Consider the following 12,520-nt stretch of genomic DNA (forward strand, 5'->3'; position numbering starts at 1 on the left):
GAGTCTTCAGCATCAGAGTCTTCATAAGGTGGAAAAGTGTAATCCTATTCCTCAGAAGAATCTGAGGAAAGTGAAACCTGGTCAGAGGAAGCAAAGTCTTCCTCTTGTCTTGGTCTTTTATCAGGAGGGGGATGGGAACCCCTGATTAGGGTAATCAAATCTTCAGCCATCTTAAGCATCTGTTTCTTAGGCATGGGGCCTTGTACTGTAGACTGATGTACAGTCTTTTTTGGTTTAAAGGAGTTTTAAGTTTAGAGTAAGATTTAATGGTGAGTGTAGTCGGTCTGAAAACACCTTCTGCAACCGAAGGTGTTTCCACTTCACCGGGGTCTACTTCTGCTCCGGTGTCGGAAGGGCCTAATGAAGATGGCTGCATCGGCCTAGTAGACTCCGCTTGAGAATCCGCAGCTGTCTGGGGTTCCAGTTCTACGGTTGTCAGGGGCTGCGTAGGCACCTCACTGAAAACCGGAGAACCGGCGACAGGCCCAGCCGAGGCCTCGGAGTCTGGCTTGGTCCTAGGCTGCCTGTCCTTATCCTTGCATTTTTTATACATGCCGGTCGTCGGCTGCTCCGATGGCATGATATAATTAAATTTCCTACCAAAGTAATGTCGTGTGAAGTCAAAATGGCGTTTGATAGTTCGTTTATTAAACCTAGCACAAAACCGACAACCTGTGACGTTGTGGTCTGGGCCTAGGCAAGGAATACAATAGGAATGGAAGTCCTTATGAGGTATTTGCTTCCCACAAGAAATGCAATTGTTAACTTTTTCTGATATCGGACTGAGGCAAGAAAAGGTTCCCCAATGGGGTACTTAGCTTTATTGAAGACTTCGAACTGAAATTTGAATCGAAAATCTCAGGTGTCGGCCGACCGGCACTTGCGAACTGCTTCTGCTTCGGGCACCGCGAAGCAAGAAAGACTGAAGAAAATGGCGTCGGATGCCTCTTGCATACCCCTGGCGCAATGACGTCAGGGAAGAAGCGACAGCAACCGATGTCAGACCTAGACTTTGGAATTCGGGCCGACTGCGGGACCGCCTGATGGCAGGATAACCTAAGTGTGATGACTGCAGCAGGGTAACACGATGAACATCTAACAGTTCATCGGAAGGTGGAGACACCCAAGAGGCTGAAGGTTGAGACCCGAAAGACTTCAGGTACACTGACTCCTCACATCAGAAGGGGTGACGGTAGGCTAGCCGCTTCTCTGTTTCAGTATATCTATGAAGGCGATATCATCAGAGGATGACCTAGAGGACCCTTCTGACTCGAGATCAGTGTCAGAGGTGATGGACTCATCAGGGGAGTCTATGTGCTTCCTCTTGCAAGTTCTATTCCAAGGAGGCTCCTCAGAAGGGTATTCTGGGGAGGTCTCGGAAGACTGGGGGCCACCCAAGGGGTGCTCCTGAGGCTGCGGGTCTCTGCTGTCAAGAGAGAGAGTGCTGAGACAGAGATCGGAGCTTGAGGGGGAAAAGCACCAGTACCCTTGTGTGGAGCTGAAGATCTAGACAGCACGCTCATCATCTCGAAGACAGCTCTCCCAGTCTCCGAGGACACCAATGGCTCCGAGGAAGCGGAAGTAGCCCCCCACTCCAGAGCGATCGGCTCGGAGACACATGTAGGATCCGAGCTCAGCCAAGCAGACGCACCGAAAGGTAGGCTCGGAACCGAAGTAGTTCAGGTCCAAGCGTCCCCCATCAGGGCCGACTGGTGAGCTTCAGCTCCTAGACACCAGGGACGGCACCGAAGGTGTCAGTGCGGAACTCGGCTCTGAGATAGACAGTTGGGGTGCTGGAACTGGCAGTTCCACAACAAACGGCACAGATAGCTCTGGTTCCGAAAGACCAGTATGGCTTGGAGAAGGAACAGAAGCAGGTATATGACATACTAGTGCAGGGGATACAGTCAAATCTCTCGACCGGCTCCGAGGTATGAGTTCAGCTATCGGCTCCGGAAAACTTGGGGCCGAACTGGACGGTCTATGTCAATAACCTCAACTGGCTCCAAAGGCAGAGGAGCCGAAGAGGTAGAAGGTTTGTCAATTTTGGCAATTTTCTCTGACTGTCCTTATTTAACAGTCGGTGTAGGAGACTGTCCTTTACTGACTTGACCTTCTCTTTTTTTTAGAAGAGGGAGACCTGGCATGGGAAGAGGAAGAACTGGCTAAATCCTCCTCAAAGGAAGGTTTAAGGAGACCTTTCAAGATCAGTTTGTTCTTCCTTTCCTGGAGAACTCGGGAACTAAAAGAGTGGCAAAAAGTACATGCCTCCTGTAGATGTATGGCTCCCAAACAATAGACAAATACTATGCCAGTCAGTCAAGGACATTTTTTGTGAGCATTTTAAGCGTTTCTTGAAACCCAAAGGGTTATGGTCTTTAGTTTCCTTAGACATACTACCACAACAACAATCACAGACTATAAGCTTAGAAAGATAAAGAAGAGAGGACAAGGTCCTCTAACTTAAACGGGCCTAGCCCTGCTCAAGGAAACAACACAAGGAAGAAAGACAACAGAGGGCTAGGTCCCCTAACTTAATGAGCCGAGCCCTGCTGAGGAAACAACACACAAGGGAGAAGGCAATGGAGGACTAGGTCTTCTAACTTAAACGGGCCTAGCCCTAAGCAAAGGGGTAGGCGAGATGGAGAACAAACAAGCAACAGATAAAGGCTAGAATACGTCCTGACTAAAAAAACGGACCTATACCTAAGGAAATTTAACTAGCACACAGAAACGAAGGGATACAACTAAGGAAAGGCCTGAGGAACAGACAGCCAACAATTTGCAATAAACTTCCAAAACACACTAGCTAACTACTAAAGATAAACTGTAAGCTATTAATACAACACTATTATAATAAAAAAATCTGAATAAGCAAAAAATTCCAACTTAGCCACAGCCAAGAAAGAGAGCACTTCTGAACTCGTAGACACGGCAAACGAGAGCTGGGGATTCTTACTAGTGCATTACAGGATACCTACCTTGCCACGAGTCAACTTAGGGACTTCGATCTTTGTAACTGGCTGAGTCGGAGCAGAGGATAAGCTCCAAACCCATATGTAAGAATGAAGGCAAGATAGGACTACAGAACATCAACTGTTCTGATGTTCTCAACTTTTTAGTTCTCTGAAGGTAGAAACCCAGCTGTCTGTGGACATCCAAAAGATATAACATTCTCCTTGGTTTGACAGCTGATAATAGATTCCAACATCACCTTTTGCAAAAAGGAAGGATTGGACTGTAAAGAAATCCCATCCTTGTGAAAATTTAAATAAGGAGTTTAAAAGACAGTGCTTGAAGCTCAAATACTCTTCTGACAGAAGTGACAGCAACTAGGGAAACAGGTTTCGAGCTCAAAAAATTTAGATCCTTTAGAGGAGGTCTAATTATGTATGTTCCTGTAAGAAAGACCTTACAAACCTTGGAGGAAGCTCAAGTAGAATTGTTTACTCCTATATGAAAGTTGAGGAGGTGGCACCCTCATTGAAAATTGTAGCTAAAAAGTCAAGGCCTCCTTGAAATCAGTGCCGAAAAGAGCTCAATTCGTTTTGTAAGCCCAAAAAAAAAACCTTTTCATTTACTTTTATAAACTTCATAGTGGAAGCTTTATGAGAAGATAAGATATGAGACGAGGGAGGACAGCCTGGGCTGTCTAGCAATCAATGGAACTGGAAAAAACATGCGGTCAACTTGAGGCCTGAAATTTCCAGATGAGTCATGTCTGTCGTTGAGACAGGAGGTCTGGAGTTGGATCCAGAATCCAGGGGGGAATGTAGAAGATGTGGCCAAAGGAAAGGAAACCAGATCTGACGAGGCCAGTATGGTGCAATGAGGAGAACACTGCTTTTTAACAGAGATGCTTTCTGGAGAAATTTGGGGAGGAGAGGTAATTGGTGGTAAGCATAACGGAGACCAGAGAGCCAAGCATGAAGTAGAGCATCCATTAGGGACTACTCCACTTAGGGTATCAGTGCAAAGAACCTGATTCACTTGTTGTTGAAGGAAGATGCGTAAAGGTCACGGAATGGTTAACCCCAGATGGAAAATCATCCCTATCACATTTCCAGGACACTGAAATGCATATGTTGGCTACTTTCGGTGATCATGTGCCTTGAACTGTCCCTTCCAAGAAGTACATTCCCCCCACCTGATGAGCAAGGCATCTATGGTCACGGATGCCTTGTGCTGAGATAGAATACAAGGACAGCCTTATTGTATACATCTACAGTGAATCCATCCTTGCATCCATGGTCACGGATGCCTTGTGCTGAGATGGAATACAAGGACAGCCTTATTGTATATATCTACAGTGAATCCATCCTTGCATCTATGGTCACGGATGCCTTGTGCTGAGATGGAATACAAGGACAGCCTTATTGTATATATCTACAGTGAATCCATCCTTGCATCTATGGTCACGGATGCCTTGTGCTGAGATGGAATACAAGGACAGCCTTATTGTATACATCTACAGTGAATCCATCCTTGCATCTATGGTCACGGATGCCTTGTGCTGAGATAGAATACAAGGACAGCCTTATTGTATATATCTACAGTGAATCCATCCTTGCATCTATGGTCACGGATGCCTTGTGCTGAGATGGAATACAAGGACAGCCTTATTGTATATATCTACAATGAATCCATCCTTGCATCTATGGTCACGGATGCCTGTGCTGAGATGGAATACAAGGACAGCCTTATTGTATATATCTACAGTGAATCCATCCTTGCATCTATGGTCACGGATGCCTTGTGCTGAGATGGAATACAAGGACAGCCTTATTGTATATATCTACAGTGAATCCATCCTTGCATCTATGGTCACGGATGCCTTGTGCTGAGATGGAATACAAGGACAGCCTTATTGTATATATCTACAGTGAATCCATCCTTGCATCTATGGTCACAGATGCCTTGTGCTGAGATGGAATACAAGGACAGCCTTATTGTATATATCTACAGTGAATCCATCCTTGCATCTATGGTCACGGATGCCTTGTGCTGAGATGGAATACAAGGACAGCCTTATTGTATATATCTACAGTGAATCCATCCTTGCATCTATGGTCACGGATGACTTGTGCTGAGATGGAATACAAGGACAGCCTTATTGTATATATCTACAGTGAATCCATCCTTGCATCTATGGTCAAGGATGCCTTGTTCTGAGATGGAATACAAGGACAGCCTTATTGTATATATCTACAGTGAATCTATCCTTGCATCTATGGTCACGGATGCCTTGTGCTGAGATGGAATACAAGGACAACCTTACTGTATATATCTACAGTGAATCCATCCTTGCATCTATGGTCACGGATGCCTTGTGCTGAGATGGAATACAAGGACAGCCTTATTGTATATATCTACAGTGAATCCATCCTTGCATCTATGGTCACGGATGCCTTGTGCTGAGATAGAATACAAGGACAGCCTTATTGTATACATCTACAGTGAATCCATCCTTGCATGCTTGAATTATCTTGGCTGGCCTACATAATGGGTGTTGGAGATTAGACCATTCAGCTGCAAGTGTCCATCGGAGGATTCTCATCTGAAACCTGGCCAGCGGTACAAAAATGATTGCTGCTGACAAGGATCCCAAGACTTGTAGTATCAGATATGCTGGAAGAGAATTCTGAATAATCTTTCTGAACTGGAATTGAATGATTTGAATCAGAGAAGGACAGACAGCAAAACTATATGATTAGCTGTATTGAAATGAGCACCAATGAACTCCAAAGTGAGACGGATTAAGCCGAGATTTGCTGTAACCGATGGATATCCCCAGACAAGAGCACAGCTGGAGTAAGTAGTCCCTTGCTTGATGTAGTTGATGCCTGGGTGGAAAGGTCAGGAGCCAGTTGTTCAGGTATGAAAACACACGGAATCCCAACAGTCTCAGATGAGCTGCTATGACTGCCATGCACTTGGGTGAACACCTGGGGGGGTTGTGGTGAGACCAAAGGACAGTGCTCTGAACTGGTAAAGATGGACTACCAGCCAGAAGCATAGATATCTTCTGGACTAACTGTTCAATTTGGTATGACAGTACGCATCCTGTAGATCTATTGAGCACATCCGGTTGTCCTTGTGCAGACATGGCAGAATGGATTGAATCTTGACCATCTGGAACTCTCTACACTGAACAAATTGACTTAGTTTGCGGAGATCTAAAATTGGTCTCAAGTCCCCTGACTTTTTTGGCACTAAAAAGAAACATGAATAAGTTCTGGATCCTCTCTGGTCGGGGGGAGCCACTTGGCTAACTTTTTCTAGCAACTTTTTTTATTTCTATTACTGCTTCTCTCTGACTGGGTACATCATCAGAGATTTTCTCTGAAACTGATGGAGGATGAGAAAATGGTATTACGTAGCCTCTGGATATTATCCACTGCACACATGAATCTTTTGTGATTTCTAGCCCGGCACGCTGGTGCAGGGAAAGACGATCCCTCTGCCTCCAAAGATGGACAACTGGGTCTCCATTCAGGAGTGCTGATAGCATCTGCCGGAGAAGGAATTTTTTGATCCCTGATTATGTGGACCAGATCTGCTGTGGGGGCAGTGTCTTCCATGTGAACTGCTTCCTCTTCCCCTGCAGAAACTCTTTCCATATGTATCTTGAAAGGGACCCTAGGATTTCTTGAACCACATCTTTCTACCACCTCATTGGTTTTTTAGAAAAGGACTGTTGAAGAGTAGAAAAGCATATGGCCACAGCAGATAGGGGTTTTCCCTTCCTGTTCATACCTAGAGTGTGTGTGTCTCTGTGGCTAAACAACGAGGATCTGTCATGTGGAGCATCGAGGAAAAACTTGAAGGCTTCCACTAAAATCGCACAAGCACATCCAATCAGGTTTCCTAATGAAAATGCTTGAACCCGCTGCCCATGAGGTACCTTCAGCAGCATGACAGATGAGCTTCATTTACAAATTAGAAACAGACTGAAGGGTAGCCAGCTGTGAGGAAATTGTACTCCCTTCCTCGGAGAATGGGGTCCCAGAGAGAGATTTGGTAAGCTTCTTGATCAAACCTCTCTAAATGTTGTGAAATGTACCAAATAATTCAGCGAAGATTGCTGAAGCACAGACATGCTTCCCAAGTCTGTGTAATCCCCCAGACTTCCTGTTGGGGGGTGGAAAGAGGAACTCTGTTCTGCCAGTTCCTTTCTATTTGCTGCCTCAACAACCATGGCATCCTTTACTCCTGTGTGGTCAGTCGTTAGGTGGCACACAGATCTTGTCTGGTCTCTTGGGTACAGGTTTGACTGTGTCCGGTTCCTTTCACACCCAACCAGGGATTAAATCTAGAAGCTCATCAGACAGAGTCATCCAGGAGGTACACAAGCCAGACCCAAAAGCCTCCAGAAAACAGTGATTTCTCATAGCATGGGTTATTGGGGGACCAAACACTCCTTTGAGGAGCTCTAAGATGTCTCCAAATGAGACATCGGGTGGTGATCTGGGGGACCCTTCACCCTCATCAAAATCGGTCTTCAGTGACAGACTTGGAGAGTTAAAGTGAATCCTTTTGCACTTTCTCTTCCAAGGGACTTCCTCAGTGGGATGCTCCAGGGAGGAGGTATCAGGAAAGTTAATACCCTGCTGGGTGGCCTGGAGACTGGTTTGGGCTGGCTGACCCAATGGAATGGATGAATGAGGCTCTGGATACAGAATCAGATGAGACAAGGAGGTTGGAGCCCAAGTGGATAGAGTTGTCTGAACTCTAGATATAGAGAACAGTCTCTTCACAACCTTGACAGAGGAGAGCCTGGGAGAATCAGCAGCAGATGGATCAGACAAGCCAGGCTTGCGGATCATTGGCTTCTGCTGTGGAGAGTGTCAGAGCTAAGCTATCTAATGACGATGCTCTGAGGGGAAGAGATAGCTCCAACAACTTAGGAACCAAATCCAACACTCTGGAGCCAATGCTTTGGCTCAGAGTCACCTGGCTCCAAGGTACTCGGGGCCAGACAGCTCAGAGAAGCAATCAAAGTCGTAGAAGCCAATATCTTCAGATCCGAGAAAGACACCTTCAAGGCTTTTGGATCCAACGGTTTCATAACTGAAGCAGAAATTGGAGAAGGAGCTATAATAGGTGGTGTGGCTCTATAGAGGGCCACTGGACCCGATGGATTCAGAGCAGAAAGGACTCCCATTTGAATCTGAATCCTGAGCAACTACATTATCCAATCCACATCTGCCTCAGAATGGCTCCTGGAAGGCCAAAGACAGGAAGCTGGCCTTGAATGATGTCTGGGAACACTGATATAATCAGCTCTGAGATCAAAGGTGGAGAATAGATCTGGGGGGATCTTTTGGATCATAACTTCAGATCTGACACATCTGGATCCAATTTTCTTGCAAGTTTAGTCAGAGGCTCCAAAGATGGAGCTGAAGTCGAAGCAGAAGGATGATCTGGGGATCTCTTACAAGACTCTTTGGCCACAGAGTCGCCCTTATCTTGTCTCTTGGGGGTCTGAGCCTCAGCAGCTTTACAAGAATCTAAGAATCAATTTGTTCTTCCTATCTAGAATGGCTTGGGAGTTGAACCCTCTGCATCTCTCACACTCGACGTTCTAGGTGTTTTGGGCCTAGACAGTACACACACTGTGTGGGCATCCGAATTGGGATTTTATGCCCACAAGTCACAAATTTCTTAGAGCCGGATGTAGTATAAAAAATCAGGGAAAGGACTACAATGGTGGTATTAGTACTCTCTCTCTCTCTCTCTCTCTATATATATATATATATATATATATATATATATATAAAAATAAATACACACACACACACACACACACACACACACACACATATATACAGGTTCCCTTCAGAACGCTGAATTTCCAAAACTTCAAATTTCATATAGGTTCATAGGTTGGTACTAGGTTATCGGCCCTAGGGCCTATGCAAGCCTAGCCATAACAATTCCCTGGATATTTCTTCCCACAATATTTACTTCTCCAGGCCCCTGTCTAGCAGGGCGACTGACATGATCCCCAGGGTGAATTTCTTATTTCCCATCCAATCATCAAGGTTCCTTTTGAAGAGGGCCAATGAGGCGCTCTGCTTGACATGTATGGGCAGTCTATTCCAGAGTATGGGGAGTCTCTGGGTCAGGAACCTATCCCTCTAGCATGTTTTGTTCATTGTGATGACAAGGTTTAGATCCCTGGAGCGTGTGGCTCTGAGGGATTGGGATTTCTTTAAGTGGAGCATGTCCAACAGCTCAGGGTTTGACATGGCCTTGTATGTTAATTAGAGATCGCCTCTGAGTAGACGATATGCCACAGAGTATAGCTGGAGTTTTTTTTAGACAGTCAGTATATGGCATCTGCTTTAGGCCTGTGATTCTTTTAGTGAGGTATTTCTGTGGCCTTTCAAGCTGTTGCAGATGTCTTGTGAGGTACATACCATGAGAAACAGACTATAAATATGAAGTAAAAATCTGGACAGTCTGAAAATCTGGCTAGTTGAGAGGTATGACTGTAAAACAAGAGCTGTTAACTGGCCACTCTTGCTTGTATTTCAGAGAACGTTTAACAGACATTTAAAACAAACTGCTATCCACTAGTGTCTGCAGTGGGAAGATGCGTGTTTTATACTGATTGTTGGCAAAATGTGCTGCATTTGTTCAAAATATTTTCCTTACAATGCAGCAAGAACAAAACAAGTCAGATTTTCTGTTCTTGTCACTTTGGGTTAATGATTTTCTTTCTTCTGAGACAAAGATTTCTTTGTGCTTGACATTTTGCATCTCGGTTGTATTGGTAGCTTCACCTTTGACATGTTACATCGCTGCACACCAACACAATCCACACCATAATCCTTGGGCATGACAAATGTGTGTGTTGTGAACATTGCTATGACTGGTACGATTATGACATTTCACTGTTACTTTGTAGGGAAATTATCTTTCATTGTTAACAATGGACTTTGGGTAAGTTGTTACCATGTTTTGGTATAGTTTTTTGGTAGATTTTCCCACATGTCCTATATGCCCTACCAGCTACCTACTGTGCCCTCGCACAAAAAGGAACCTGGAGCTGCCACTGGGGATCACACACACACACCTACCTATTAGTCTTTCAGCACAAGACGCCACAGCAAAACCAAAAATACAGCAATATTTTAGGATTAGACTCTGCAGCAAAACAAAAAAAAAAATAAGGTGAGGAAATCAGAAATATAGTAAATACTGCTCCAATATACTTAAAATATTGCAACAGTAACAAGACTTGCATTACCATTTTCTAAAGAATACGATGTTGAACACTCAGATGCCTGCATTATTTAAAGACGACATGCACACATACACAATAACGGCCCTAGAATTCAAAATGAAAGGCTTCCCGCCATTACACCAACAGTTAAAACCATTCTGGGCATTCAGAGAAAACAGTTTGACTATTCCAGCAACTTTGAAACTCCAAAACTCCTGAGAACAAAGAAACAGGTGTAGAAGGTGCTGGAGCCCAATAAACTGACAGCTAGGAGGAAGGCCCCATGCAATGATTGACAAATGTCTCACAAAGCAACTGGTTTCGCACAGCGAGTTCTGAGATCCTGGTGCAGAAACTAGTCGCATAGTGAGACATCTTTCTATTCACGGACACTACTATAGTTCACTACTAACTACACTATAATGGATATCACTGCTTATCATGGATATCATTGGATATCACTGCTTATCATGGATATCACTGGATATCATGGATATCACTCCTTATCATGGATATCACTGCATATCATGGATATTACTGTTTATCATAGATATCACTGCTTATGGATATCACTGGCTATCACTGCATATCATGGATATCACTGCATATCATGGATATCACTGCTTATCATGGATATCACTGCTTATCATGGATATCACTGCTTATCATGGGTATCACTGCTTATCATGGATATCACTTTAAAAAAATCAGCAGCACCTCACTATGTCGGTAGATGTGCTGCTGATGTTATAAGGGTGGCAAAGTATTTTACAATGCACAAGATGACTGCACTTTGCAAGATCTTAAGTAGACAGATATAGGCAAGGGAAAATACAAAAGTTATTAATAAATTTCAAATGTAAAGGGTAGCTTTTCTTCAGTTTATTTTACAGGTGTTCAGATGTGGATTGCATTGACCACTTTTCTACATGCGTAAATGCTTGCAATAAAGGATACAGTGCACTTAAATTCGAAGGCAAGGGACGGAGGTTTTCTTAAGATGATAGTGCATCGATCGAGAAATGAATGTGTGAGTGACAAAGAAAAGCCTACAGCTAATAAGGCATAGAATTTGACATTACAACCTAATGCTAAACAAAGGAAAACAAATATGAATAAATAAAAACACCACAACAGCCTTTAGACTGAAATAGTCTCAAACAAAATTAACTACAAAATCACTTGTTTTAGTAATATTTTTTTCAGTTCCAGGTGAATGATTTCATAAAGCAGATTAGTTACCTGCAAAATTGTTTCTATGATGGTAATAGTTTTTCCAGTCCCAGGTGGTCCGAACAAAATGTAAGGAATTGGTCGACATTCAGCACTAAGGATCCTTTTGACTGCCATTCTCTGATGCTCATTCAGTATGGGGTTGAAAAATGGGAAGCCGCATTCTTTTTTCATGCCAAGGCCATCAGCTTTTGCTTTGTAACAAAAGAAAATGATTAAAAATAGCTACAGGCTAAATTTCCATTCAACACATCTTAATCAACAGCTACATTTTAGAAGAATTTTCATGGTAAAGGCACATTAAAATGCAGCCTTACATTTATCCACTTTTCTTCTTCATCCACTATTGCCTGTTTATTGTTCTATGCAGATAAGATATTAATCTGATAACTATGTATTACCTACGGCCACTCCATGTGCCGCACACATGTAATAAATAGTTAACTCAGAGTCAGACCTCAAGCTGCAGCCAGTAGATTAAATGGTGCCACTCGAGCAGCACAATCGCATACCCCAGGTGGCACATAACAGGTAAACACAGCACCAAGGTATCACAGAATTCATGCTGTCAAAACTAAAGACTGCTGCATCCTCCCAGATATAGAAAGAACAATGTTCCACAGATAATCCATCAGGAAGTGGGTCAGACACTTCTTGTAACAGTGCCAGTAAAGACACAAAGTTATACTTAAATATTAGTTTCCCAGCAGCACCCTATGTAATAACATGGAAAAACCCTGAAGTCTGAACTGCATGAAAAACAAGGTATGTTGTAGGTCCCTAAGTTCTCTAGATGAAGACTAATTTTCTAATTAATAAAAACAATGAAAAGGGAAATATTTATGTCACTGAATTCAATGTTAAATTAAATATCATGGTTTTACAGCTCTGATGCCAGGTTACTCTACACGTAGGGTGCGGCAGCCTCTGCATTGGGTCTCTCTGGGTGGTTTCATTTCCTCCCACTTCTGATGCCAGGTTACTCTACGTAGGGTGTGGCAGTCTCTGCGTTGGCTCTCTTTGGGTGGTCTCATTTCCTCCCACTTCAGATGCCAG

The 12,520-nt window shown here is 43.7% G+C and overlaps 1 protein-coding gene across 1 annotated transcript in view; it reads right to left on the reverse strand.

Moving 5' to 3' along the window:
• LOC122815091 (RNA helicase Mov10l1-like) overlaps nucleotides 1–12,520 on the reverse strand; it is a 1,410,002-nt gene that overhangs the window by 152,926 nt on the left and 1,244,556 nt on the right. The window contains exon 16 of the mRNA XM_044087332.1: nucleotides 11,474–11,658. Coding sequence (XP_043943267.1) covers nucleotides 11,474–11,658 — 185 coding nt within the window. The remainder of the gene's footprint in view (nucleotides 1–11,473; nucleotides 11,659–12,520) is intronic.

The sequence above is a fragment of the Protopterus annectens genome, chromosome 11.part0 (genome assembly GCF_019279795.1).
Source record: "Protopterus annectens isolate FY-2018-M chromosome 11.part0, PAN1.0, whole genome shotgun sequence".
In the NCBI taxonomy this organism is placed as follows: Eukaryota; Metazoa; Chordata; order Ceratodontiformes; family Protopteridae; genus Protopterus; species Protopterus annectens.